The 27,625-nt window shown below is 38.9% G+C and overlaps 1 protein-coding gene across 2 annotated transcripts in view; it reads right to left on the bottom strand.

The window, feature by feature from the left end:
* zcchc7 (zinc finger, CCHC domain containing 7) overlaps positions 1-27,625 on the bottom strand; it is a 229,439-nt gene that overhangs the window by 49,761 nt on the left and 152,053 nt on the right. For both annotated transcript variants that reach the window (XM_048527947.1, XM_048527946.2), the window contains exons 5-6: positions 24,081-24,251; positions 20,902-20,937 (exon numbers count right to left, since the gene is read on the bottom strand). In XM_048527947.1, coding sequence (XP_048383904.1) covers positions 20,902-20,937; positions 24,081-24,251 — 207 coding nt within the window. The remainder of the gene's footprint in view (positions 1-20,901; positions 20,938-24,080; positions 24,252-27,625) is intronic.

The raw sequence follows: 27,625 nt of genomic DNA, 5'->3' as shown, positions 1-27,625 counted from the left end.
CAAAAATTGTAGCTGTCTATAGATTCAGAGACAGGAAGAGTATTATGGACTGTTGTTTGCATTTACTATTTCTTACATATAGTACAATCTAGAGCTCAGCCATCTTGTTAAACCGCAAATCTTCAGAACTTTCAGAAATTGGAAGTCTAAGCAGAACCAAACAAATTCATCTTGTTTTCATTGATCAAACACATTACCCTACTTTTCCATTTTCTCAACAAACCACACGTTTTACCCCTAGAGATGATGCAAGTGGGAAAGATTTCCAAATGTTTAAACTTCTGAGGATGACCACAATTGGTTCATTAACACATCACCTTTGAGCTTTCAATTAGCCCCCAACATGCAGGCACCTTTTCCACCTCCCTCACTAAGGCATCACATAACCCAGCTCTTTCAGGGTTGCTGCCAACATCACTACAAGTTTGTTGCTAAAAAGTCGATAACCATCATTTAGGAACAAATACATTCCAATCCTCTTTTTCCAGCGAATCTGCTTGTGTTCTGCTTAGTGCGCTTTACAGCGCAACAATATCAGGAAGTTAACAGTAAGAGGTGGAACAAACTTGTTACTTATTCATCATAGCTCTGAATGTTAAAGTGCTGCATTGTGTCAAATACTACTGTAAAGCCAGTAGTGCTAATCTCATTTTAGCATTTCCTTATAGGCAAACATGACAGCTTTCATTTTTACCCTACAGCAAGCATCTGCAGTGTACAAGTATGTTGGCAATCACAATATATGATTACTTACAATATCTTGCACATGAAATCAGAAATTTATTACTGATATACCAGAATTCCAACCACAATTTGCTTCCTGCAAGTCACTGGGGATAATCAACATGAAGCAGAAATCCTTCACCACTGACGGCCGCAACTGCAACATGGTCAGTATTGAAACTATTGCTTTTATGCATTGTGATTCACAGCATAAACAATCATAGCCAACCTGGTGTTATGACAAAAATGAAAACAGCAAATCTGAACAAGTTTATCAATAAATAAAAAAAAACAAAGTCTCTACCCATATCAACTCCTGGTAAGCAGCAAGGTACAATTCATCAGTATACAAACAATTGTTATTGTTCGGTATATAAATGTTAACAGTAAATGTATACACCATAAGACACAGAATTCAGAAATTACCATTCAGCCCATCAAGTCTGCTCTGCCATTCAATCATGGCTAATAAATTCCTTAATCCCATTCGCCCACTTTCTCCCTGTAACCTTTGATCCCCTTGACAGTCAAATACTACTGTAAAGCCAGTATTAAAAATACTGAAAAATACTGTCTTAAAAATACTGAATGACCTGGCCTCCACAGCCTTCTGTGGCAATGAATTCCATAAATTCACCACTCTCTGGCTGAAGATGTTTCTCGTGATCTCTGTTCTAAAGGGTCTTCTCTTTATTCTAACGCTGTGCCCTCGGCTCCTAATCTTTCCTGCAATAGAAACATCTTCTCAACATCCACTCTGTGCAAAGACTTTAAGTATTTTGTAAGTTTCAATTAGATGTCCCCCCCGACCTCCCGCCCCCAACCATTCTTCAAATTCTATTGAGTATAGACCAAGAACGCTCCTCATTTGTTAAGCCGTCCATTCCTGGATCATTCCTGTGAACCTCCTCTGGATTTGCTCCAGGGCCAGTACATCCTTCCTGAGGTATGGGGCCCAAAATTGCTCACAATACTCTACTAAGTATTGACCATAGCTTTGTAAAGCCTCAGAAGTACATCCCTGCTTTTATATTCTAGACCTCTCAAAATAAATATCAACATAGTAGTCAGGAAGGCAAATATACTCAATCTGCAAGTTTAACTTGAGAGAATTCTGGGCCAGGACTCCTAAGTCCCTTTGCACTTCAATTTTCTGAATTTTCTCTCCATTTAGAAAATAGTCTATCCCTCTAGTCTTCCTACCAAAGCGTATGACCTCACACTTTCCCACGTTGTATTCCTTCCATCACTTTGCCCACAATCCTAACCTGTCCAAATCCTTCTGCAGCCTCCCTGCCTCCTCAATACTACTTGCCCCTTCATCTAGATCATTACTGTATGAAGTGAATAGTTGCAGTCCTAGCACTGACCTTTGTGGAACACCACTAGTCACTGGCTACCATCCTGAGAAAGACCCTTTCACCCCCACTTTCAACTTTCTGCCAGACAGCCAATCTTCTATCCATGCTTGTAGCTTGCCTCTAACACCATAGGCCCTTATCTTAATCAGCAGCCTCCTGTGAGGTACCTTGTTGAAGGCTTTCTTGAAATCCAGGTAGATAATATCCATTGGGTCTCGTTGGTCCAACCTACTTGTTATCTCCTCAAAGAATTCTAACATATTTGTCAAGCATGACCTCCCCTTGATGAAACCATGCTGACTTGGCCCTACTTTACCGTGTACTTGCAAGTATTCAGAAATTTCATCCTTCATAATGGACTCCAAAATCTTACCTACGAGCGAGGTCAGGTTAATCGGCTTGTAATTTACCATCTTTCTGCCTTCCTCCCTTCTTATACGGGTTGGTTAGTTACATTGGGAACACTACAGTTCGAGTACTATAGTTGGGTCAGTTTTTGTCCAGTGTGTGCAGGAGGGCTTCCTGACACAGTATGTAGATAGGCCAACAAGGGACGAAGTCACATTAGATTTGGTACTGGGTCATGAGCCTGGCCAGGTGTTAGATTTGGAAGTAGGTGAGCACTTTGGTGACAGCCATCACAATTCTGTTATGTTTACTTTAGTGATGGAAAGGGATAGGTGTATACCACTGGGCAAGAATTATAGCTGGGGGAAAGGCAATTACGATGAGATTAGGCAAGATTTAGGGAGCATAGAATGGGGAAGGAAACTGCAGGGGATGGGCACATTAGAAATGTGGAGCTTATTCAAGGAAAAGCTCCTGTGTGTCCTAGATAAGTAAGTACCTGTCAGGCAGGGAGGAAGCTGTGGAGTGCGGGAGCCGTGGTTTACGAAGGAGGTGGAATCTCTGGTCAAGAGGAAGAAGGCGGCTTATGTTAGGATGAGATGTGAAGGCTCAGTTAGGGCACTTGAGGGCTACGAGGTAGCCAGGAAAGACTTAAAGAGAGAGCTCAGAAGAGCTAGGAGGAGAGATGAGAAGTTGTTGGCGGATAGGATCAGGGTAAACCCTAAGGCTTTCTACAGGTATTTAAGGAATAAAAGAATGACGAGAGTAAGATTAGGCCCAATCAAGGATAGTAGTGGTAAGTTGTGTGTGGAGTCAGATGAGATAGGGGAAGCGCTAAATGAATATTTTTCAACAGTATTCACTCTAGAAAACGACAATTTGTCGAGGAGAATACTGAGATACAGGCTACTAGACGAGGTGGGATTGAGGTTCACAAGGAAGAGGTATTAGAAATCCTTCAGAGGGTGAAGATACATAAGTCCCCTGGGCCGGATGGGATTTATCCTCGGATCCTCTGGGAAGCCAGGGAGGAGATTGCTGAGCCTTTGGCATTGATCTTTAATTCGTCATTGTCTACAGGAATAGTGCCAGATGACTGGAGGATAGCAAATGTGGTTCCCCTGTTCAAGAAGGGGAGTAGAGACAACCCTGGTAATTATAGACCAGTGAGCCTTACCTCAGTTGTTGGTAAAGTGTTGGAAAAGATTATAAGGGATAGGATTTATAATCATCTAGAAAAGAATAAATTGATTAGCGATAGTCAGCACGATTTTGTGAAGGGTAGGTCGTGCCTCACAAACCTTATTGAGGTCTTTGAGAAGGTGACCAAACAGGTAGATGAGAGTAAACCAGCTGATGTGGTGTATATGGATTTCCGCAAGGCGTTCGCTAAGGTTCCCCACAATAGGCTATTGTACAAAATGCAGAGGAATGGAATTGTGGGAGACATAGCAGTTTGGATCGGAAATTGGCTTGCTGAAAGAAGACAGAGGGTGATAGTTGATGGGAAATGTTCATCCTGGAGACCAGTTACTAGTGGTGTACCGCAAGGGTCGGTGTTGGGTCCACTGCTGTTTGTCATTTTTATAAATGACCTGGATGAGGGCGTAGAAGGATGGGTTAGTAAATTTGCAGGCAACACTAAGGTCGATGGAGTTGTGGATAGTGACGAAGGATGCTGTAGGTTGCAGAGAGACATTGATAAGCTGCAGAGCTGGGCTGAGAGGTGGCAAATGGAGTTTAATGCAGACAAGTGTGAGGTGATGTACTTTGGTAGGAGTAACCAGAAGGCAAAGTACAGGGCTAATGGTAAGATTCTTAGCAGTGTAGATGAGCAGAGAGATCTCGGTGACCATGTACACAGATCCTTGAAAGCTGCCACCCAGGTTGACAGGGCTGTTAAGAAGGCGTACAGTGTTTTAGCTTTTATTAATAGAGGGATCGAGTTCCTGAACCAAGAGGTTATGGTGAAGCTGTACAAAACTCTGGTGCGGCCGCACTTGGAGTATTGTGTACAGTTCTGGTCACCGCATTATAAGAAGGATGTGGAAGCTTCGGAAAGGGTGCAGAGGAGATTTACTAGGATGTTGCCTGGTATGGAGGGAAGGCTGAGGGACTTGAGGCTGTTTTCATCAGAGAGAAGGTGGAGAGGTGACTTAATTGAAACATATAAAATAATCAGAGGTTAGATAGGATGGATAGGGAGAGCCTTTTTCCTAGGAAGGTGACGGCGAGCACGAGGGGGCATAGCTTTAAATTGAGGGGTGAAAGATATAGGACAGATGTCAGAGGTAGTTTCTTTACTCAGAGAGTAGTAAGGGAATGGAACGCTTTGCCTGCAACGGTAGTAGATTCGCCAACTTTAGGTACATTTAAGTCGTCATTGGATAAGCATATGGACGTACACGGAATAGAGTAGGTTAGATGGGCTTGAGATCGGTATGACAGGTCGGCACAACATCGAGGGCCGAAGGGCCTGTACTGTGCTGTGATGTTCTAAAAAAAAAATTAGTGATTTTCCAGTCCTCTGGGGCCCTCCACAACTCCAGCGATTCCTGAAAGATCACCACCTATTCCTCCACCATCTCTTCAGCTGTCTCCTTCAGAACTCTGGGTGTCATCCACCTGGTCCAGGTCATTTATCCATCGTCAGACCTTTCAGTCTTTCTCGCACCTTCTTGGTGATGGGTACCATACTCACCTCTGCCCCCTGACATTCTTGAACTTTTGGGGTATTAGTCACATCTTCCACCATGAAGACTGACACAAAGTACTTATTCAGTTCCTTAGCTATTTCTTTGGCTCCCTATTACTATTTCTCCAGCGTCAGTTTCTAGTAGCCCAATGTCTACTTTTGCCTCTCTTTTGCCCCTTAGATTTCTAAAGAAACTCTTGCAATCTTCTTCCTTATTACTGGCTAGCTTACCCTCATATTTAACCTTTTCCCTCCTTATTTCTTGTTTCATCATCCTCTATTGGTCTTTGTAGGCTTTCCAATCCTCCGGCTTCCCGCTGCACTTTGCTGTATTATATGCTTTGTCTTCAGCTTTTATGCTGTCCCTGAGTTCCCTTGTCAGCCATACTTGCTTCATCTTCCCTTTAGTATGCTTCTTTTTCCTAGGGATGATATTTTTGCTGTGCCTCCTGGATTATTCTCAGAAACTCCTGCCATTGCTGTTCCACTGTCTTTTTTGCTGGGCTCCTCTTCAAGTCAATTCTGGTCAGCTTCTCCCTCCTGCCTCTGTAGTTGCCTTTATTCAAATGTAATACTATTATATCAGATTCCACCTTTCCCCTTTCAAATTATGAAGTAAATTCCATCATATTATGGTCACTGTCTCCTAAGGGTTCATTTACCTTAAGCTTCCTTATCAAGTCTGCCTCATTGCACAACACTAAATCTAGAACTGCCTGTTCCTCAGCGGGCTCCAACATAAGCTGCTCCAAAAAGTCATCTTGCAGCCTACAAATTCTTCAAATTCTACAAATTCTTTTTCTTGCGATTCATTACCAACCTGATTTTCCCAGTCCACCTGAATACTGAAATCTCCCAGGATCACTGAAACTTTGCCTTTCTTACACCAGGAGATGGAAAAGGCATGTATATTGTGCCCCAAATCCTGACGACTGTTTAGAGATCTGTACATAAATCCCATTATGTTTTTATTACCTTTGTGGTTCCTCACCTCTACCCACACAGGTTCTGCATCATCTAACCCTACTTTGTTTCTTGCTATTGATTTAATTTCATTTCTCAGGCAACACCAAACCCTCTGCCCACCTGCCTATCTTTTTGATAGGATGGATATCCTTGGATATTTAGCTCCAAGTCCTGATCCCATTGCAGCAACGTCTCTGTGATGCCCACCACATCAAACCTGCCAATTCTGATCTGCGCCACAAGCTCATTTACCTTATTTCGTACACTGCATGCATCCAGATACAACACCTTCAGTGCTTTATTGACCGTCCTCTTCTCATTGAGATTTGTTTATCCGGTGTGCTTGAAATTTGATTCTTTACCTTTTCATAAAACACTATCCTAATTTGTGTGCTGGAGACTTTAATAACCTCTGAGTTCTTTTTTTCCATACTTTTCCATGCAGTTGAATCCACTGCCACAGATGTTAACCTGTTGCTTTGTTTCCTATTGGCCATCATACTTCTTGGAGTTTTACCCTTTTCTTCCCCTGTGGTGGGCATCACAGATGTTGCTGAAATGGGATCAGAGCTTGAGCTGAACATCCAAGGATATTCATCCTATCAAAAAGATAGGCAGGTGGGCAGAGGGTTTGGTGTTGCCTAAGAAATGAAATTAAATTCTAGCTTCAAGTCCTACTGACCACCCTATTTACCCTTTTCGCTGGAATATTGGTACTAGCTCAGTTCAGGTGGACACCATCCCAAAGGTACAAATCCCTCCTGTTCTAATACTGATGCCGGTAAAATTAACATGCATACAGCACTGTAATCATTACATACTCCTCAATAATCAAATACAGATTGAGCATATGCCCCATTATAATTGCCTAAGGATTTTGAAGTGCTCCTACAAATTGCTCCACATGCATAAAACACAACAGAATGCCACACAATGCTAATATTCTATTTAAAACACACTTATTTTGTATAATCAAGTCAAAATACATACCTTGCCCAACTAAATTAAAATAGAACATTTGAAGTTAATTTTCATTTTACTTAATGCAGCTTCTGTAACTCACATCTTTAATCCAGTGGAATAAGCACTGCACTTTCTAAAGAGTGGTAACCAACGGAAGCAACGTTTTCAGAATTATACCCTTTAGTTTGTATTAACTCTCCTAATTTTCCGTGGAACTTCACAGCAAAGGAAATAGTTAGGAGTTTAATCACTGTGGAAAATACAGCAGCCAATTTGTACACAGCAAGGTCCCCAAAATACCATGAATTCTGGGTTGGTCAGGGATAAATATTGCTCAGGACACAGATTCCACTGCATGCCTCAAAGTATTGCCATGGATATTTTACATTGATGGTAGGGGCATCATTATGTTGTTGACAGGGCTCAATTTGAAATTTCATCCAAAAAAATGGCATCTCTGAAAGTACAGCAGAGTGTCAGCCTAGATTACGTGCTCAAGATTTCACAGTAGGACTTGAGTGCACAAACCTTTGACTCAGAAGGAAGACTGCTATCCACTGAACCATAATGCAAAAATATGAAAAAGATGAACAGACAATAACCCAGTTAAAAACTGAAAAATGTACAAGCTAGTGACCATAGATAGATACCCAGAACACAGATCCTGGAACAACAGATCAGGGGCTGTCTCATTAGATTTTGCTGAACCATGAGGTCTCTAATTCAAATGGACAAAAAACTGAAGAGGTCCTTCAATCATCAAGAACAGAGGGGGAAAAAAATATCAAGAGAGTTGAAATACAGTATTCACAATACTCCCTGCAATTAATAAGAGCAAAAGAAAAGTGACCAACAATTAACCTGTGACAAACAACTCAACTACACATTTCAAACAGATCAATCAGGTTTGAGATTTGACGCATTATTGTTCCACTCTACCTCCAATCCTTAATGGCCTGTTGCACCCAATTATTATGGATTCATTCTAAATCCAAGAGCTCAGATGAGCTTCTCTGCAATGTCTGGTCCTTGCCTACCCAACAAATATTCAACAACCACCCCATATCTCTAAATACTTTTTCATTCATGCTTAACTTGACCACTTGTTTCTTCCTGGTTCCAACAATCACCCAGTTTAGAAGAAAATGGTTATCACAGAAGAAGTTAATAAAGTGTGGAGCTGGATGAACACAGCAGGCCAAGCAGCATCTCAGGAGCACAAAAGCTGACGTTTCGGGCCTAGACCCTTCATCAGAGAGGGGGATGGGGTGTGGGTTCTGGAATAAATAGGGAGAGGGGGGAGGCGGACCAAAGATGGAGAGAAAAGAAGATAGGTGGAGAGGAGAGTATAGGTGGGGAGGTAGGGAGGGGATAGGTCAGTCCAGGGAAGACGGACAGGTCAAGGAGGTGGGATGAGGTTTGTAGGTAGGAAATGGAGGTGCGGCTTGGGGTGGGAGGAATGGATGGGTGAGAGGAAGAACAGGTTAGGGAGGCAGAGACAGGCTGGGCTGGTTTTGGGATGCAGTGGGGGGAGGGGATGAGCTGGGCTGGTTGTGAGAGATGCAGTGGGGGCAGGGGATGAGCTGGGCTGGTTGTGTGAGATGCAGTGGGGGAGGGGATCACAGAAGAGGTTTTCTGGAAGCGAACACAGTCATGTTAACAGCTAATGGGGGAGATTAGATTTCACACTTAGGAACGATGTGGCTCAGAGAGACAAAGTAAAAGATGTTAATAGAATGTCTGTGCCATTAAAACAGTTGGTCCTATAATATTGGATTGAGCATTTCTTGATTATCCCCATAAACTATAGGTGAATAGTTCACTAGGTGAACAGCACCATCTAAAGAGATGCAAATATATCCAGACTGTTTCAATCCAATAATTGGAAGATGTGATACTCAAATGGGGAAAAGTCTGGCATGTTAGGACAAATAAAAACTTGTAACTCTGCAAATAGATGCGTCTACAACAGAGCTGGAATAGTCTTGGTACGAGAAGGAAAGCTAATAATATTCGTATCCATGACTCCACCTTCTGTTGAAACTAGATACACCTATATAGAAAGAGAGTTTTAATAGTTGCATGTAGCTACAAGAAGTTCGATATATGTCTCCAAGGGGAGTGATTGCTATCCACTAGCACAAATCTACAAAAACAGACCTACAAGAAAAATATGTGCAAAGTACATGCTAAACCACAGAACTTACACTTGAGGTTCAAATTTCACTCTGAAATTCAAAACAGGAAGAGAAGTGGTGCTGGCATATATTCTATCTTGGTTAAATGCCATAGGAGAAGCAAAAGATAGAAGATCTAGTTAGAAAAAAAATCATCACCTAGAGAATACAAAGAAAAGGAGCTACAGATGCTCTTTGAGCAATTGATCCAGAGGTGCCCTCATAAGATACAGCTGGCAATATGGCTGCACTGCTCAATCAAAAACAAAACTTCAATAGACAAGTGTTCTGCTAGCCAGACCCAGCATAATCATTTTCAAAACAATGCAGGAAAGTGTTCTCTAGAAGATACATGAAGGGCACATAAGAACAGAAGACAGTAAACTCACAGCTAGATCAATTGAGTGTTTAATAGGTGAGGTACAAAGATATTGAAAATGCGGTATTTACATGTACTGTATGCCAGATGTACAAAATGTACTGAAAACAAAGCAGAAAGATGAGAAAAAGCTACTTAAGCATCACGTAGATGCTGGCAGACAGGAGAAGCTGATTTATTCACACAGAGTTAAGATTGCTTCCTCACAGAAACAGACTGGTACTCAATGTTCTCTTTTGTTTGGAAGATGGAAGATGTGGTTTTATCCAGAAGATGAAAGATTTGAGAATCACAACAATCAGCACTACAAGCTCTCTTTGTTAAGCAAGGGAGTTCAGAAACATTAATATGTGACAATGGCACCAAAATGCACATCCAGAAAATTTAAGGAATTCACTAAACAGTATTGGTTTAATGTCATCACTACACTATTCTCAGAGGCACAAGTTTATAGAAACACAATCAAATGAATTTTTATGAAATGCCAAAAGCAACCCAAACCAAGACTTCCTGTCACTCTGACCCCAGGCTCTCAGAAAGTTAAAATGAAATTACCTACAAAACTGTTGAATGGAATAAAATATAAAGCTATGCTTCCAGGTAAAGGTGACCAGGAACACCTCAGTGAAGCACAGGAAAGAGGAGGTCAACATTTCAACAAACATTCTAATTGTTCCTTGAGGGATTGAAAGGACAACACGTACATACATTAGATCCTGTCACAAAAACAGAGACCAGCAAAAGTTGCTACTAAAATTGAGACCCCCAAGGTCATACATAATTGAGATGAAAACCAGTAAGCAAATGAGAAGAAATAGAGCCCATATTTGACCTGCAACTGAGCTGGTAAACCAGAAAACGACTATCAACGACAACACTGAAAATGCTACTATCCAGGGAGACATATTAGCAACAGCATGATTCCTGCAACACCATGAGCAACATTCACAATATTGCTTATGCAGCATGCCTACTCACCTCTGAGAGCAGGGACCAACTCAACAAGATAGAGATACATCTTATCACCTAAACATTACTGTTAATAATATTTTTAGAAATTAATACATGCTAAAAAACATTAAAAAAAGTGTTCAGTTTATTCGCAAAAAGATCAATTAATAATGTATAGTTCTGGAAGGTTAATGACAGAAACAGTTCCAGACATACGGCCTTATGTTTTAAAGAAAGAAATATATAATGTATTGTGGCATTAACTATAAAGCCAGGAACTAATTATTATTTGTAAATGCTCACAGGGGGTCACAGTCATGGCTGCATTGAACAGTCACGAGGCATATAACAGAACACCAGCCTAAGTCTCTCTTCTTAACAGGCAGCTTGAAAAGCTGTATCAAACACAGAATTTGAATGTTTCTATATCTAAAATACAATTATTTCTAACATATGGGTTCTTGAAGATAACCAGAAAATGTAATAATTGGTTACTTCATCACATGTTTATGTTCCAAAAGGTGGGTGAGAGATTTGTTTTCACATTGTCTGGTGTTACAAATCTCCTTCAAGCAGACATTGAGGGATACAAAATACTGTGAATGCTGGAAATGTAGAATAAAAACAGTAAATACTGGAAATACTCAGATCAGGAAGCATCTGTAGAGATTAAAAAAAAGTTATCTTCTGAACAGAACAGTGCTTAGTTTCAGACTGTAATCTCCATTCCTATGTTATTTTCTTTCTCTTTGCAGATTTTGACTTCGCTCTATATTTTCTCTTAGTTTTATTTTGGTCAGCACCAGCAAGACTACGCTTTCTTTTAACAAATCTTTTGTTTCTTTACTTTCCTATTGGCAGTCACTTACACTCTGCACCTCACCACTTCTGTCATTTGATCTGTTTGGCCTCCTGCCTCATCATAGACACTCATTCCCTTCTTTTGGCTGTCCTCTACCTTTCAGTGGTATGAAACCTGTAATATTTCAAATTTGTCCAATTTTGAAGAACTGAAACTTTTAACGTTGTTTCTCTCTCCATTGATGCTACCAGACTTGCTGAGTAATTCCAACATTTACTGCATTTTTAAAAAATCTCGTGAAGCGAATGCTTGGATTTATGAGCAACAATATAGACATCCGTTCTCGTGCATGCTCTCACAAACTCTTCTCCCAACTCTCCAAAAAATTTTTTTTAAAGACTGGTCACTTGCTGCTTGGGATTACAGAATTATATCCATAATATAATTGTAAAGGTAAAGTAACAAGGAAACAGAGGGACAGAAAGCACTAATAGCAAGAGATAAATATAAATTTATTTCTCATTCTGAAATTCTTTCATAGGACACTTAAACATTAGCTGTTCACAATCCCTTGTTCCAACACCTAGAAACTCACCTGAGCAGATTAATTTGATGCGCACTCTCTTGTGCAGAAGGTTCCAGAAACGGTGGCAGAAGAGAATGAAAAACATCTTTTTGTGCGCTGTATTTTCATAAGGACCAAAGCACTTCACCACTAGTGAAGGGCTTCAGAAACCTAGTCACTGCTGTAATACAGGAACAATGGCAGTCCGTGCACAAACTCCCACAAACAGCAAATATGACAATTACCAGATAAGATGTTTATGATGTTGACTGGGAATAAAAAATTCATGTCAGGGAGCTGGGGATGACTTCTTTACACGTCTTTGAAATAGGAGCACTTACATTCCTGCGGGGGGGGGGGGGGAGTGGGGTTGCAGTTGGTTGTGTATGTTCACTTTAACGTTTCATCCGAAAGATAGCAACTCTTACAGTTCAGCACTCATTAGTATTGTACTGGAGTGACACTGACTCAGAGATGAGATTGCTATCAACTGAGCCATAGCTAACACAAATTCTATCTCTAAGTCCTGTGAAAAAGGACACTTCTCACTGAGTACTGGCCTTTACTTGTGAGTGATATGAGCTCTGGTGTATTCGGCCTAATCTCTGGAAAACAAAAACACAAATCCACTCCACATTCACTTTAACATGAGATGAAAGTTACCTTCAAAATTAAACAGACAAGGCTAACATATAGGAAAGGCTTAAGCTATCAAAAATAAAACAAATTCTTCTTAAACAAAAGTAAAAGCATTATATAAATGCTCAAAAGATATACATTAAAAAGAATCATGTGACATTATTACAGTTCAACATTTAGCTGTGGATTACTATATTTGTTATAGATCAAAAAGATAAGACTAAAACTGAAGATATATTTTCTAAAGGAAAACTTCGGAATGCAGTCTCAATGAAAAAAAAACAAAGCCCTGAAATTCTCTGCAAAGATGCAAGGAATCTTTTCACCATTAGATGGCAGTATGGATCTTAATTACAAACCACTCATTTGTGTAATGCCTACAGCGTCTTTTCAGAAACTTCACATATTTTTTGCTCAAAATAGAATTAAGTCCAGAGAAATATTTAGTTTATCTTAGCGGATGCTCTCACAACTTCAGCATTTGAATTCCCTTATCACAATATCAAAGCTAACTACAAATCTTTTTTTTAAACAAATAAATGAAGTGAAAAAGAGGGGAATCTGAACCAGTTATGAAACAATGCTGGTGATACAATAACTGAAGAGTAGCAGCCAAGGCAGCGAAAGATACCGTACAGGCAACAGTGAGAGGGGATCTAGGCTCAGAAGGCCAAGAACTAAAATTAATATTGTTGGAGACTGGGGAATAACAATGTTCAAAAATATTGATGGGGCTGATTAATCGTCCCTTTAACAGTAGGTGTAAACCTGACAAAGCATTAAGCAAGAAATAATTGGCATTTGTAACAAAGGCAATATAATAAGTGGGAAGATACTGACATAGCGGTAAGGCCACTGGACCAGTAATCAACAGGCCCAAGCTACTGCTGTGGGGACTTCATTTAGATCTCACCACAGCAGCTGGTGAAATTTAAATTCCATTAATAAATTTGGTATTAAAAGCTTAATGATGACCATGAAGCCATTGTCAATTGTCAGAAAAACATTTGGTTCAATAACATTCTTAGAAAAGGTAATCTAAGTGATCTGGTCTACATGTGACTCCAGACCTATTCTTAAATGCCCTCTGAAATGGCTCAGCAAGACACTAGATGTATCTACTTTAAGGAAAGGGAATAAATCAGACTGACCACCGAGCATCAACCTAGACGCTGGAAACAAATGATAATAGCAAGCCCAACCTAGTCGATCCTGCAAAGTCCTCATGGTTATTTGGGTGCCTGTGCCAAAGTTGAAAGAGCCATTTCATAATCAAGGAACTGTCTGATGTAGTCATACTTGCCAAAACAAAACCTTACAGACACTGACGCAGACACCACCATCAGCATCCCTGGATATGTTCTACAGCACCAGGAAGACCAATTCACTGAAGGTGGCAACACACTGGTATTGAGTTGGGAAGGAGTTTCCCTGATAGTCTTTATCATTAACTCTGGACCCCATGTAGTCTTCAGGTTTCAGACCAAACATGGGCCAGGAAACCACCTGCTGATTAGCACCTGCCCCTTCCATTTGGCTGATGAATCAGTGCTCCACCATGTTGAGCAGAGTTTGGAGAGTGCATAGAGAGTGGCAAGGGCACAGATGGCACTGACAATATTTCAGCAATGGCACTGAAAACATGTGGTCCTGAGTTAGTCTCACCTGTGGCCAAGCTGTTCAGGTATAGCTACAACACCAGCAATGTGGAAAACGTGCCCACAAAAATCAGGACAAATCCAATCTGGCCAGTCCCATCAGCATTTGCAGCAATCTTCAGCCAGAAGTGCCGAGTGCATGATTCATCTTGGTCTCCTTTAGTGATCCCCAGCATCACAAATACTAGTCTTCAGCCAATTCAACTCACACCATGTGATATCAAGAAATTGGTTGGAGGCACTGGATACTGCAAAGGCCATGATAAATGGCTAACAACAGTACTGAAGACTTGTGCTCCAGAACTAGCTGCTCCCCTAGTCAAGATGTTCTGCTAAATTAAATCTTAAATGAGCAGAAATATGACTGAAATTTTAAAAGTTCTGAAGACACATTTGGAGCCAAGTTAATATTACATAGGAACGGGTATATGTTTGGTACTAGGGAACAAAGTGGAAAAGAGAAGAACTAGGAGCAGGGGTGGGTGATTCAGTCCCTTAAGCCTGCTCCGCCATTTAATGTGTTTCTGGCTGATCTCATCTGTGCGCAACTCAACATTTCTTAGCATTGCCTACAACACTTTACCCCATTACAAATGAAACATCTGCCTATCTGCTCCTTAAAATTATTCAGTGTCCTGGTTCCACCACACTCTGATATTGAACTCCACAGATTAGCAACCCTTTGAGAGAAGTAATTCCACCTCATCTCTGCTATAAATCTGCTACCTCTCATCCTAAAACTGTAACCTCTTTTTCCAGATTACCCCACAAGAGGAAACATCTGTGTTACATCTACTTTTTAGATCAATTACCCTTAACATCTTACATACCTCAATGAAATCTGCTCTCATGCAGCTAAACTTTAGCAAGTACGGGCCTAAACCGCTTAATCTCTCCTCATAAAACAAGCCTTTCACTCTGGAAATAATCTAGCTATATCAAATATGTAACATCCTTAACAAAGCTTGCACAAACCTTTTAATTTGTGTAATTAAAGTGTGCGCTAATTAAGGACAGGATTGTATGAGGAATAAGGTGAAATGTGAAAGCACATTTACTGAGAGAAGACAAACTGTCTCTGAGGACAGTAACTGACCTGCAGAGAAGTCTGAAGTTGTGAACCAACAGCTAGAGCCTGTTCATCGCAGAACAAACCAAAAGTGTTGCATCATACTGATGGATACTCCAGGCACACAGGGCAGGAAACAAATACCGCACAAGACATCATGCAAGGCCGATGAAGGCATGGCCAGTGTGGGGAAAAGCAGCACTCTCACTGCAACAAACTGAGTCATTTTGCACATGAGTGTACGGCTGAAAGGAGACACAACAGGTACAGATGGCCATTCGAGAGATAATGGCTGGAGGAGATTCTAATGAATACACCACACAATAGATTGGCTAAGCCAAGTTGACAGGTGAGACATGTTTGGAATGAGGATGGTGGGAGACACAAAATACCAGATAGACACTGCTGTGTCATAAAACATCACACCTCCACAGACCTGCAAAGTGGTTCAAGATAACAATCCAAAAATTAAATCCTTATAAGTATATGGACAGAACCATACTTGCTCTGAGAAGATCGATTACTATTCGAGCCCATTGTAACAAGAAGAACAAAGGATCCAAAGTTCCAGATAATAAATGGCAAGAAACTGCCACCCATTTTAGTCGAAGCAAATCCAAAGCTTGGACCGGTAGCCCTCAATGTATCAAACATGATTTGCTGACTCATGCTAACATAACATTCTTTCAACACCAGCCTGGCATGTTTTTGTAATTTATTCACAAGTTCAGTGGAAAATGATTTGACCGTGAATATGTTGTCACCCAATTTTCAATCTCATAAACCTGCTTCATGGTGATTTTATTTTCTCTCTAATCCAAGTGTCCGATATACTGTTATGACATTTGTTTTACTAACATGGTTGAAATCCTGGTATCCAGCACACACTACAGACGGATGACCATATGGGTAAGTCAACTAGCTTTCATAAAGAGCATAATCCATAAACTGTGAATTGAAACAAAAACCAACAGCAATTGGTAGGGTGGAGTTCTTATAGAATAGGTTGCTATCCGAAAGGCCGAGCTGGAGAGTCATTCCAAAATATTGAAGTAAGCACTTTCCTTCTGGCCTGCGACTCAATGTACTTTCCTATTTTGACACTGCAATGTAAGTGCATTGCACACTGAATGTAATTTAATCACAAGCGTTTATAAATTAGTCATTTTGTATTTTCAAACAGACAGCACACAAAACTCATGCAAAGTTGTCAACAGGAGGTGGATTCTGTTTATGTTTTCACCTCCATTGATTAAAAGTTTTAGTTCTGATAACTCACTATTAGTTATTTTTTCTCCCCGTGCAGCATTTCCCAACTGAATGAGATCATAATTAAATTTTTGTATGTATGAAAAGGTAAATTCACTATAGTCACAGAGGGCCATTGGGCTGCCCTCTCATTAGGGAGAGATGACTGAGGGTCACCATGCCTCAAGCTGAAGGGGAGGCTGAGAAGGTCACATCTCTATCGTGACCTCAGCAGGTACACGAAGTAATGTGTGTAGGGCTCCTGGTGCTAGACTAGTTAATATGTCAAACAGTTGCAGCTCCACATTATAGCTGCTGAGAAGGTACAAAGAGAAATCAACATTAACATTAAAGAGAGCCGTTCAAAAGACTGATAACTTGACTAGTTGTACATCAGTGACTACCCTTGAGACAGTCAAATGCCTAAAAGCATCTTTCAGCCATTATGGTATCATTGACACTGTCATGAGCGACAATGGCCCTCAGTGCATGAGTGAAAAATTTAGTTCCTTCATGAAAGATTTGAAAATTCAATACTACACACCATCTCTACAACATCACCATCAAATAGAAAGGATAAGGTAGCAGTAAAAAATCACCAAAGGAATCATTTTAAAAAGCAGTGAAATAAATCCCACATAGATGTATTATAATGCCTTGAGTAGAGGAAGGCACCTACTGAAGATGTGGAAGGTAGTCCAGAAGACTAGTGTCATGCCACGCACAAATTACGCTTCCAATAGCAAAAAGGCTACTGAAGCTAGAAGTAGTAACAGGTGAGTGAGTGTGGGGGGGGGAAAAAGAACAAGGTGAAATAGCAGAAAGCCAAATTTCACTTTGACAAGACTGCTAAAGCATTGCCAGTGTTGGAGAGCTAGTCAGGATTCAATAATCTTAATTATCACCTTGATTGTAGTACAAGTAAATGTCATAACCAAAGATACGAATGCTGAATAGCAGAAGTTGTCTCTCAACTGCAGGTGGCTAAACAGGAAGAGGTGAACGCAGCACTAACACAGACAAACATCAACGATCAGACTCTGAGATCCAGGGCAATCCAACAACAGAAACAGAATATCAGCTACCAAAGCAACGACAAATGGCACAGGAACACCAGTCCCTGTTGAAACGTCAATACCTAGATGGACAGCAAATGACAATAATACACACGCTTTCCATTAAGAAACCAGCACAATTTAACGACTGTGCAATGCAAACGCACAGACAAACTGAAATAACAAACTGCTAAAGCATGAGAAACAGTAGTGTATAAATAGTTGGTAACTTGGGTAACTAAAATTGTACGTGACAATACATGCCGCATTTTGTAAAAAAAAGAATGTTTGCACTGAAATGCAATCAAGTACTAATGTCTGTTTAAGTCTGATCACTGCCATGAGGCACACATCTTAAGCTTCACTTTGGTAAAGTCTTCATATTAAACACATTGCTGTGTTGTATGCACAAAGAGGTAGGTAAAGAGAGTGGAGGTACAGAACATTTATATACAAGTGGAATGCTTGGTCATTAAATGGCCTGTTCCCATTGCTACAACCTTACGTATTTGTATTAATGCATCATTTCTGTTCAATTACATAACAGCATGTAAAATCTATACACTATCTTTGAAAGGCTGTATTTTGACATAGCTGTATTTCAGCAGGCAAAGGTCTGTACTTTAGGACAGAGAGAGTGCTTCTGCTGCACATGTTACAATAAATGGTAACGAGGATTTTCATTACAGGGAATATATTTCAAACTCCAAGTTTACTGAACTGTTTGTCTCATGCAATCCATAATACATTCCAGAATAACATACCACATATGTTATACTATGGGTCTGCACTGCAATATGCAAACTTGCATTAATTTTATGCCTATGTTAACATTCTTTTGAAGTTTTAATTCCTATTGTTTTCAGTTGCTGTGATTGTTGACTAGAGATAGAACAAGAAATTCACAGTGAAAACAGCCTGCCCTTAAAAAATCTGTAGAGTATGCAACCTTTAATTGCATTGAATCATAACTATATTTGTTTGGTGCAAATCAGAACATGACTCATGAACAAATAAGCAACCTTAATGCCTATCATCATACAATTACAGTACTTCAGTGATATTTTAAAATAAACAGTTGGGCGATTTTCTGGCTGAATGCTCAACTGAAGAAAGGTAGAGAATCAGAGTGATACTGTTTTGTATTTCCTATAGAAAACATACACTTATTGCATTTATTTTCAATTGTTGCTTAATTGTGTCTAGGAAAACATACATTGAAATATTTCAAGCTATTTAAATCTTGTTAGAGAAAAATATATTCATTTACAACACGGATTGTTTTCTTTGTTATGCAACTGGAGCACAACTATGATAGAGTTCTTTGAAAGTCAGCATCTTCATTTTATCACATCCAAAAATCAGGTTTTTAAAAATTATTTTAGTGCTTTGCATTGTGGGCTCGCTCATTTGATGTGAAATTCTGAATTCCACAATTCTTTTTTCAGAATTACCATTACAGAAAATCTGATTGAAAAACAGATTTATCAGAGGCTGTGCAAGTCCTCCAGCTCCTCAGAATGTTAATTCAGACCCTGCCCTTTTAGAAAATGACACTAATGAAACATGTCCTGTAGTTGAATCTTTCTTATTATGACAGTGTAGCCATCGCATTACTTTTTTCAAATCTGATATTCTTCAGGCTCACAATTTTAGTTTTATTTACACACTATTTGAGTAAATCGCTTTCTTTAAAGTGGGTCTGACGGGTTAACTGGTGGCCTTTTCACCTACTGCTCTAAGAATGCAGACATATCCTGGGGTACGTAGATTACAGAAACAATAGCAGTATATCGAGTCATTATTAAGACACATCGACTAAGAAGGACGTAACCAATTTTAAATCTTCATGAATTGTTCGGGTGATAATTTAATACACTACAATTTGCTGGGTGGTATTTCCAAATGCATCTGACATAGTTGTTTTTCATGTCACTGTGGCATATAACTGTTTCGACATAGAGATGACACCAACAGCTATACCGTACTGTTATAAACAAAAAGTATGCAATTCATTACTCATATGGTCTCCTCATGCAAATTAAAGTTGACAAATCATGCTTCATTAAAAAGAAATCAAAACAGTTTGAGCTGGGGGGGGGATAACAATAAGAAAAAGAAATACAGACCAAGATACAAGAATAATAAAGCAGATTATTTATGGGTCAACGTTATAGTCAAAAACAAAATTCAGTCTTATATTATCTTTATTGGTCTAGGATTTTTGCTATGAATTGTACTTTACTGCAAAAAATTTAATTCCTTTAGAACTAATTAAGATTCAGGAAGTTCTTTAAGACGACTTAATCTAAAATAAAATTTATAAAAGGTCATGCTGCTTTGAGACTCATGTCCATTCTGCATGCAGCTGGAATAACACTTTTATTATGTCCAGCAAGAAAGAGTCTAATGACTCCAGTGATTAAAGGAAGTATGGTTAATTTAGAAATCAAAAGCTTTGCAATAAAAGGTACATGAACTGTGCACGAAAGATCATTTGTCATTTTAAAAGGATGTGACTGCCTTAATGAAATACAATGATTATCCTGTGAAACAACTTTCAGAGAATTTACTTCATATTGCTCTTTTGGCAAAGACCTGACATCAGTTGACGTGAAATTTACAGTTACATCAATTAAATCAGTCTGATACTGCATGACATAGATCGTAAAACTTAACACTGCTTTTGCATAAACCAAAGCCTATGGGGATTTCCATATTTTCTTTAACATTTTAGCACGGTAATGAACTCAATTGTGAAGCACACAATTTAAGTTATTGCAGAAGTGTGAATAGAAAAGAGCAGGAATGACGATAGAGGTGTGTAACCTGCAAAACAGAAGGTGGAAATAGAGTTTTCCTCAAATATTCTGAACACAATGAACTGTGTGAAGACAAGGTAATTATGCTCAAAACTACACTGTCTTCTCCTTCATTAAAAGTGAAACAAATGCAATTACAGGAGGACAGAGTCGCATGTATTTAACAGGTACATGTGTAGCCTCAGTATGTAATTGCCAGTGCCGACAGATGTGCGTTTTATTCAATGGATTCTACCTGAACAAACACACTGTCCAAAAGAAAGAAATCCGTAAAATGATACCGTATTTGCTACTCTACCAATACACCACCATTTTTTGGCACACCAGTGTAACTGCGCCAACATTCGCATACTGAGTCACCGAATACAAAACTAAAATGACTGATCTGTCTGTGATGATACATTAAGAAATTTTTTAAAGTTGTGGCAGGCAAATTTTACTACTGTTAAATTAAATAGCAGTTTTAGTAAAGGATATTACCGTTAAATGATACTGTCTCCATATTTCAGGACAAGCCTATAAGAAAGGGAAAGAAACACCATCAACCTTGATACATCAGCTTAACAGGATGAATGTTTTCGTCTAATACACATCTTTGTCTGAAAAGCGGTTAGAGAGGATTTCATTAAAGCTCTACTCTATGACTATCAATGTAAACATTACTAGTCCAGTCAATAATTGTACTAGCATTTCAAATAGCATCATAAATGAAGGAACAAAATAACTCATTTTGGAATTATTGAGTGTTTTAAAACAATCAGTGGAATGTTTAGTATTTGGAATTACAGCAACATTGCTATTGGTTAACATCCCATTGGGTGCAGATAATTCCCAATTCATCGCTCAAACTTTCTCTGACCTTAACCAAGTAGATTTCACGAGAGATTTTCCGTTAACAAGTAATAGTCTTCGCAACGAAAATTTTCATACAAGCACTTCAAACATTAATACATTCGTAAAAAGAAAACAGTATCTCTATTTTCAAGCCATTGCAGCCACCTCAATGCTAACAGGTTTGCGGTTTCCTATTTATTAATTAAGGAAAGGTGAAACTCAGGGACTTTTTTTTAAACACAACGCATTTAAGTAAAAGCGCTATTTTAGGTACTCACATAAAATCTTTGCATTTTAAAACGTAAAGTCTATTTGAAACAATGATTTTTAAAGCCATGGAGGGGCCAAAGCAATGTCCGCTGATTGTTTAATTTGTTGAATATTTATGGAAATACAGAAATTCCTACAGCAATAATTTTCACATTAAAATTAATTTTATGTCACTGAGAACAGGATTTCATTTTTAATGTTAGTGTTTAAAAGCAACAATTATTAAGAGAATAGAAAGCCAGTGGTAGAATTTGTTCACAAGTCAAATAGATACGAACTCAGCTTTTAAAAAAAACCCGAGGATTTTAAATATATATATATATCATCCATTTAGTGTACTAAAGATAACCACCATCTAAATTTTCTACACTGAGCTTTTGTTTTAAATATTCAGAAAATAATTATGCTCTCCTTTTTGTACATTGAGTTCATAAAGTGTAATTGGTGTTTAAAAAAAAACAGGATCAACAAGGCATGTGATAGTTTAGCCAGACTACATTTACACTAACATGTATATTGGTATAGCAGCAGGGACCTGAGGCGGTGGGGTGCGGGAGGCTGGATCCAGACCCATGGCTGAGCTAGAAGCAGGAGCTGCTACAAAGACAGCTTTACTGAGATAAGACTTTATTGTTTTAATTTTCTGGCTCTATATTCTGTGTTTTAAGATGTCACTGGAGACTGGAAATGCCAAACAACACCTTTCACTATATTTGTAATAAATACAAATACAATAAGTCAAATCACTGCAGGTCAACTTTTAGAAGATACGACAGTTAAAATACCCTCTGGAATATTCATTAATCGTCGCTAATTTGGTAGCAAACTGTACACCAAGTTTATTTCTGACCTTAATTTTGGAAAATTGGTTGGTCTTTTCTTCTTGCTGATCATTCAGCTTGATATGTATGGGTATAAAACTAACAGTATTTTCTTTCCATTCTCTTCCTGTACAGTGACAAGTGACATCATAGCTGGGATGATGTAAGTGACATGAAATGACTGACGCTGTCCATGATTTATTTAAACTTCTTTATGTGCTCAAGAAATCGGAACAGAATTGTTTATTTGCCCTTATGTTTAATCTTGCTTTCCCAAGGTTAGACTTCAGCGTGCTTTTTGAAATTTGTATTTTTTATTTCTAATCTGTGTACAAAATACTTGAAACTGTAATATTGGCAGGAATTACCCACTTCTCAGCTTTCAATATTTCCACACAGAATATTTATTTCAATAGTCGCAGCATTGCATCAGCTTGTGTCCTTTCTTTGTATAATTCATCAGGTGTAAACCACAGTTTTAAAATTAAAATACAGCTTTGTGCATCTGTTGTTTAATTCCTACTTCCCTATTCTCAAATGTGAACATCAAAGAAAATAAAACACTCGATTTTTAACAGGCCCCGACAGCTGACAGAGACTTGAGTGCTCAATAGACAGGGCCCTTGCCACCAGTTCTCATATTTCCACAACAATGAACAAACACAAAACACCACTAAACGGCCTTTCCTTCTTTCAGCTATCCTTAGACAGTTGTCTGTCTTGTACTTGAGGACCTTTATACAAATTCCTGCTGGGAACAGAACACAAAATCTTAACCTACTGTTTTGTGGCTTGCAGAGAAAAAAAATTCCCAAAATGCACATACACTCTACGTATATGCAAGCACAAATAGGTAAATTAGCAAGAATCCTACTCTGCCAGGAGGTCTCTGGGAGAAAATGTAGCTGTGATGACTGACAGGGCTTTCAGAAAATATGTTCACAATCACAGACAGTGAAGGCCATGACCTAGATCGTTTAAGAGCTTGTCTTGTCAAATTATCAAAAGCTTCTTCCTTTCTGAATAAAGAGTGACATAAGTGAGTGTCAGGAAACTGCACACTGACAAGTAGAGCATACAATAACAGAATGCACGTCACATACATGCATAAGATTGGTACTGGTAATGGCAGGTCCTAATGAGTGAGCGGCTTGCCCAGGAGACTTGGGACCCTGCTGCTATATCCGTTCCACTCAGAAAAAGTCTTGCAGCACTAACTGATCTGTGGCCTGGCACCAGAACTACAATCACTGTAGACAACTTACATTTCTATTTTTGCAACAATCTCTGGTGTTTTGTCAGCTTTGTTTTTGTTAAGGATGCCCTGCTGCATGCTGTAAGTCAGCTCAACACAGCAAGGTCAAGCCCTCTGGAAGTTGCTTTATGGGAAACAGTGAATTTGTTTTACACTTCAGTGCAGTCACACATCTAATCAATATATACCTATAAAATCTAAATATCCTTAAAAAAAGTGTTTTGAGACAGGGTTGGTGCTTACATGTTAATAAAAGTAAAATATGCAAGAATAAATCTCAATTTAACAATACATTTTACATTAATTCAAAAAAGGCAACTATAAACAAAAGAATTACAGTTATAAACACAAAGGAATATGTATAATCTGATTTCTTACTGATAGCATTTTAGGAGTTCACAAACGTATTCGCTCTCCTCATTTTAAATAGCAGTCATGCCACTGATATTCTTTGTTTCTCTAATGAATAGAATACTCACATCAGCATAGTGCCCAGTCATCTGACAGCGACGACAATGTTTTTTCCAATATGCCTTTTCAATACAGTTCCGAAACCGGTGCCCAGGCATGTTGCAGTTTGTACAATATCTCTCCAGGCAGTCTCTCTGAAGGTGACCTCTAACCCCACACAAACAACAAGCTGGCAATTTCTGCAAGAAAAGAGTATTTAATATTTTTAACAAACTCTGCCGATTATAGAATATTGCCTTGTATCAGCTATGATAGGTCAGAACTGCCACTCAGCATTAGTTTCCTGTAGCTATTGTTCCAATTACTTAGGGACTGTTCATGAAAATTCAGGCATGATAAGACAGTTTAAAAAAATCTATCGGTATTGTAATATCAATTATAATTTCAGCAAATAGAAGCCTATGCAAAATGCTTTGAATTTGTTGGGCTTCTGTTAAAATTAAAGCCTGGTTTGTTTTAGGCTTTTTTTTGATAGTTTGATATAAGGACTTACCATTTCAACAGTGTAGTCCATTGTTTTGGGTTCGAACAAACTAGCAACTGATGGGATTAAGTTTTGCTGTTGATTGGCACGGTTCTTATAACACGCGCTTGACACATATAGTAGTCCATTATGAAACTGGTGGATTGTCCATATTATTGCTTATAAATCAAAAGATCTAACGTTCTAGAAAAATCTATAGGTTACTCTAACAGGAAAAATATATTGAGATGACAATCAGAAGAAAACAGCTTCCTGGTGCATGTGCAACTGTATTGAACTTCAAATGAAAACCAGTCGAGAAACAATGATGAAACAGCTTGGTCAGAAATAGGGTTGAAATTAAGTGGAAAATAATTCAAGCTAGGCAAAATAGATTGAACTAGACATCAGAGGAAAACTGAGTCAACCTGAACAGATAGTCTTTCAGGAATAAATGAAAATGTATAGAAGCAAAAATAAGCTACATGAGTAAATAAAACTGCTGAAATAAGTGACACTCAACCAGGAGGGCATGTTGCTCGTCTAAACATTTTTGTGCATTCATAAGAATTGGAAGTAAATAAAATGACGATAAAATTCCATTTTAAAACAGGCCACAGCAAAACACCATTGCGAGGAACAACAACTGATTTGATTAGGCTACATAATTTGTTTTGACAATTATCATGGGGTAAGAACAGTAATCCCCAAGGACAGGTGGGCTGGGGCAAATGCAAAAGGTAATAATGTTTAATTCTCAAATATGATGACAAACCAACTATCAGTGGTTTAAACAGAGACGGTAAGGGGACAGGCAACATCCTCTTAAAAGGCAAACTGGGTAAAGAAAGGGTAAGAGTCTTTATTACATTGTTTGTGGGTCAGCTGTGCTTTCCCAAACCCAACAAACCTACCTCCACATGCTCCACCTCTCCCCCGAATGGCAGATTCATCCTCACCATGTTCAAATTTCCAGGTGAGTTTAAATTCACCAACCTCCACTCTATTTTTGCTGTTATCTTAAGCCTCTACTTGTAATTTTTACATCACCCCCATGATGTCCATACCACTCTCCATTCACAATATTCAACTAAAATGTGATGCCAGACTTGCCAGAAATTTGCTCCCAGGCTGTGTTCCAGCTTGACTGGCATAATGATTGTTTGGCAAGAACTCTTTTCAAAAACACAAGTAAAGGATGCCCCACCATTACATTTGGCACAACCTGTGGGAAGTCTGTAATCTATATGGATGTAAAATAGACTGTCTCAAATAAAAAAAGATGGCTTTAAAAAAGTCCTTGGATTATTTCCAAATTGCTGGAATATTTCCAATTTGCTCGGACAGCAATGTGGCACTGACATGGCGATGCCAATGTCAGATTAGGGACCTCATGAACGTGTGTCGGTTGGTTTAACTCCTTAACCAAATAAAAAGGTACAGAAATAAATGGAGGTAATAAAGGAGAAGGTGACAGACTTAGAAGTAGATGCGGATGGAGAAATTAAGTGAAGGAAATAGTGGATTTGGAGAATTAGGGTGAGAAAGGGTAGAAGGTACAAGGAAGTCACGCAGACCAGCAAAAGAAGGACACTGCAATCCAGTTCAGTTTGGGAATTACTGCATTCACCCTTGAGAAATTAGCGAGTGAAGTTCATGGTAGGTGTGAGAAACGTACGAACATTCTTGATCCATGAAGTTCAGACCCAACATTATTTAGAAATATTGAGTTTAAAGCATTACTAAAAAGGGCACATCTTGTCTTCTTCTTGCATTCATCAAGACAATTTCCAAAAAATCAAAGGGAAGACAACATTTATAGTGGATGAAAGGAGAGCGCTATGGTGGATTCTGATAGGTAAGGCATTGCCACAAAGCAGGCACCAGCTAATGATGACTGGTAGTTTTCTGCCAAGTTGTTTAAATTTTAAATCAGACAGGTTGACTCTAAGTGGTTGAGTTATTAGCCTTGAAAATGAGAAAAGATAAACGAAAGGTAGTTTGTGGTGATTTACCCACAACAGGTTAGAGCTCTAGACTTGCAACGTAATGTCTACGTTCAAGAATATTTTGCATTCTACATTTTGGAAATGCATGGTTCCGAAATCAGTATAAACAGTATCAGAGGAAAGTAGGCATCCTTGCCATGTGCTCTTATTGACAATGAATGACAAAAAAAAATTCCACAGAATGCAACTAAGGCGAAAAGCCTCGTGCACAGAACCTTTCTCAAGAAATCATGGTTGAAGTCAAATTACATCATGGTTTTCACTATGGTTGAGAACAAGACATCTTCTCTTCATCCAACAAAGAGTGTGCGCATGCAAGTTTCCTTTGGCTGAGAAAGTAATTGCCCTTTACAATGGCCTTTAGCACAAATACCATTTGAAGCATTAATTCCAATCCAGAGAAAGCAATGTCAGCATTATTACTGAATCTCAATTGCAAAGTAATGTAGATCTATAGCCAACATAGTGGAAATGAAGTTTTTGAAATGAATGCTTCTGCTTCTGGATGGAGTTGGAAATCTTTTAGCATAAACTTATGTGGAATTTGCCACTTTGCATGTGCTTACTTACCTTTGGCACCTCAGCTACAGAATCAACAGATTTTTCCAGTATTAATCTTTTCGGCTCTACAGAAAGTGTTGTATGTAGCATTTCTTTCCCAGCATTCTTTTCTATTATTTTGTTGCGCTTCAGTTTGTTTTATCTGCCTAGCATTAACCTCGCTGAATTTGTCCGTCATAAAAGACCGAGTAGATAATCAAAAATATTACAAATCCTGTTAGAAGAGATCTTGATTACAGTTGGCCTTTAGCAGATTCCTGTTTTTTTTTTTAAATGGAAAGTTCTGAGCTGAATTCCTAGAGAGTTGATCTGAGCCTTTGGTTTTCCTTCTAGTTTTGTCATGAGCAAGGTTTACAAAGTGTCCACATTACTGACTTGAAGGATTCTCATTAAAATGTTCCAGAGACCACCGCAAAGCTACTTTCCCCACAGGTCACTTTCACTGCTTTGGTCTTTGAGTGGAAATGGAAAAGAGGATTTCCAAAATCAAACCATTGCTCGGTCTGCACCGCCACGATTC

This window comes from Stegostoma tigrinum, chromosome 3, assembly GCF_030684315.1.
Source record: "Stegostoma tigrinum isolate sSteTig4 chromosome 3, sSteTig4.hap1, whole genome shotgun sequence".
Taxonomy (NCBI): domain Eukaryota; kingdom Metazoa; phylum Chordata; class Chondrichthyes; order Orectolobiformes; family Stegostomatidae; genus Stegostoma; species Stegostoma tigrinum.
The sequence above is the reverse complement of the archived record's forward strand: the minus strand, read 5'-3'. Positions and strand labels throughout refer to the sequence as shown.